The 2686-nt window shown below is 39.1% G+C and overlaps 1 protein-coding gene across 1 annotated transcript; it reads right to left on the minus strand.

Moving 5' to 3' along the window:
• Positions 1-821: 821 nt before the first annotated feature.
• LOC134957152 (olfactory receptor 1G1-like) lies at positions 822-1927 on the minus strand. The gene has a single exon (XM_063938861.1). The coding sequence runs from the start codon at positions 1877-1879 to the stop codon at positions 947-949; it is 933 nt and encodes a 310-aa protein (XP_063794931.1). The 5' UTR covers positions 1880-1927; the 3' UTR covers positions 822-946.
• Positions 1928-2686: the final 759 nt, after the last annotated feature.

A 2686-nucleotide genomic window follows, 5' to 3' on the forward strand; every position in this document is an offset into this window, starting at 1 on the left:
TAAGTATTACTGGTATTATTACTCTTATGTACCTACCCATTCACCCCACCTGCTGCTTATCACTGTATGACAAAGGAACGTTATATGTCTGAAGTTATAGTTCTGGTGTGAGAATGTGGGATATTCTTCTAGGAACAGTTGCAAATACAAGACAAGCCATTATTAATAGTGTATATGACTGGATGATATTTTTCCAGTATACAATACTCATGTAGTGGTCAGTGGCATGGGAAACTATTTGAACAGTCTTTTTAAATTGTATGTGACAGTCTAATCAGCTCTGGGAACATATTTAAGGACATTTCCAGAAATACATCTATAGAAGCTTGCTTTTCATCAGGTGCTCATAACTGGACCATCATGCCACACGGGGAACAATAACTGAGGCCTCCCTCCAGTCATATACCACCAAAACTAACTAAACTCCAGTGGACCAAATTTGCTGGCTGTGTCTGGCACACCAAGATTCCATTAACAGTTTAGTGCCATGTGTGTGGACCAATTGTCTACCACTGGCATATTCAGCCATATTCACCTGTAAGTTCAGATAAGACATCATTAAGGGAGTTGGGACATGGGTCAGAAAATGGAAGAGCTTGTATATTAAGTAACAAATGTGTATATGTACTCTCCATGATAGTATAAGGATAGAGATGGTGTAAAGAGAGCACAGAGTTTCATCTGGATGGTGCTAGTGGCAAAATGCCAACATCACATTATCCCACAGTATTTGCACACAATATATTAAAGACAATACATGTACACAACAGAAATGTATCTGAACAATTACAAATAAATACATAATATGCAATGTATGTCCTTCATCTTTCTCATAAATCTATATTTCATAGTTTTGGTGTGTGGTGGGGGCTCTAGATTTTGACACCTGCCTACGGTGTCCTATGTTGTTGGGACAGCTCTGACAGTGACTAAAGATAAAGGATCATCATTTGTTCCAGTGTACATGATGAAATGCCTTCCTCAGTGCTGTCTTAAGGTCTTTGTTCCTTATACTGTAGATCAGGGCATTAAGCAAGGGGTTAATTAGGGCATATGTCACCGAAACTACTCTATTTATAGAAAATAGTTTGCTAGTGGAAGGAACAAAGTAGATAAATATAATAGAGCCGTAAAAAATGAAGACCACAGTAAGGTGCGATGTGCAAGTCGAGAAAGCTTTAAACCGCCCACTGTTAGTCTGTATTCTGAGAACGGTGTTTAGGATATGAATGTATGGGACAAATGTAACAGCAAAGGCTCCTAGTCCGAGAGTTCCACCTACGATGAATATGACTAGGATGTTTATATAAGGGTCAGTACAAGTGATCTGGAACAGATGGGGCAGGTCACAAAAGAAATTGTGGATTGCATATGGGCCACAGAAGGTCAACCTGAGTGAGCACAGTGTGTGGACCATGGCATAGAGAAAGCCAAGAACCCAAACCACTGATGCCATGTGGGTGCAGGCTCTCTTGGACATGATCTGAGTGTAATGCAGAGGGTGGCAGATGGTAGTGTATCTGTCATAGGACATGGCAGAGAGCAAGAAGAGTTCTGAGCTGGCAAAGTAGATAAAGAAAAAAACTTGAGCTGTGCAGGCAGGAAAGGATATCGACCGACTGTCAGTGACTAAGTCAGAGAGCATCCTTGGAGCAGTGACTGATGAGTAGGACATGTCCAGAAAAGCCAGATTTCCAAGAAAGAAAAACATTGGATTATGAAGCTGGGAGTCGGTGAGGACCAAGAAGATAATTAGAAGGTTTAGGATGAGGGTTATGAGGTAGATGAGGAGGAAGAGCACAAAGAGAACATGTATGATGTGTGGATCATCGGATATACCAGTGAGAAGAAATTCAGTAATCTTCGTGAGGTTCTTCATCGTATTTGCCTCTAGCCTTAGTCTACTGTGAGACACATTTGCATAGAGCAGTACACATATGATTAGGAATCTGGAAAATAGAACATGAAGAAGTGAGACACATACAGTTCAGAGTTTTAATCATATTAACTGGTGAAAATAAGTTCTTGTGGATGGTGTACTTAAATCTAAAACATGGTATCCATGGGAGACAGGTCTTTCCTCTCCCAAGTTCCCATAGCTGTGATTTACGGTCTGTAAATTATGCAAAGTCTCAGATGGTTAATTATAATTTCAAAGAGGTCCTTTGTCATCTGAGACCTGTACAAGCTATTAACATTTACTTTACTTTATTAACTTTCTACCACTCGTCTTCTTTTTTATAGGTATTTTTATATTGAATAAGAGAAGTATTTGGAAAAATACAAATGTACCTATAGAATACAGAAACAATAATGTCAAAACATTTCTACAGTATGAGAAGAAATTAATTAAAAATGGGCTTACATTTAAATATAGCAGACATTTGGAGCCATAGATATAGCTTATCTAGACTTTAGTAAGGCTTTCGACACTGTCCCACATTGCAGACTGCTAAATAAACTCAAAAGCTTTTGATTGGATACTAAGATGGTTGAATGGATAAGATCTTGGTTGCGGGAAAGAAAACAGAGAGTTGTAGTAAATGGAGTGCATTCACAGGAGGGAAATGTTACCAGTGGAGTACCCCAGGGATCTATACTTGAACCAGCGCTTTTTAATATCTTTATTGGTGACATTGCAAATGCCATTACGGGGAAAGTATGCCTTTTTGCACAAAGGTATGCA

Source organism: Pseudophryne corroboree, chromosome 9 (genome assembly GCF_028390025.1).
Source record: "Pseudophryne corroboree isolate aPseCor3 chromosome 9, aPseCor3.hap2, whole genome shotgun sequence".
Classification (NCBI taxonomy): domain Eukaryota; kingdom Metazoa; phylum Chordata; class Amphibia; order Anura; family Myobatrachidae; genus Pseudophryne; species Pseudophryne corroboree.

What these genes read in the sequence shown, in the direction of transcription:
- LOC134957152 (XM_063938861.1), bottom strand. Translation starts at nt 1,879, where the DNA reads ATGAAGAACCTCACGAAGATTACTGAATTTCTTCTCACTGGTATATCC.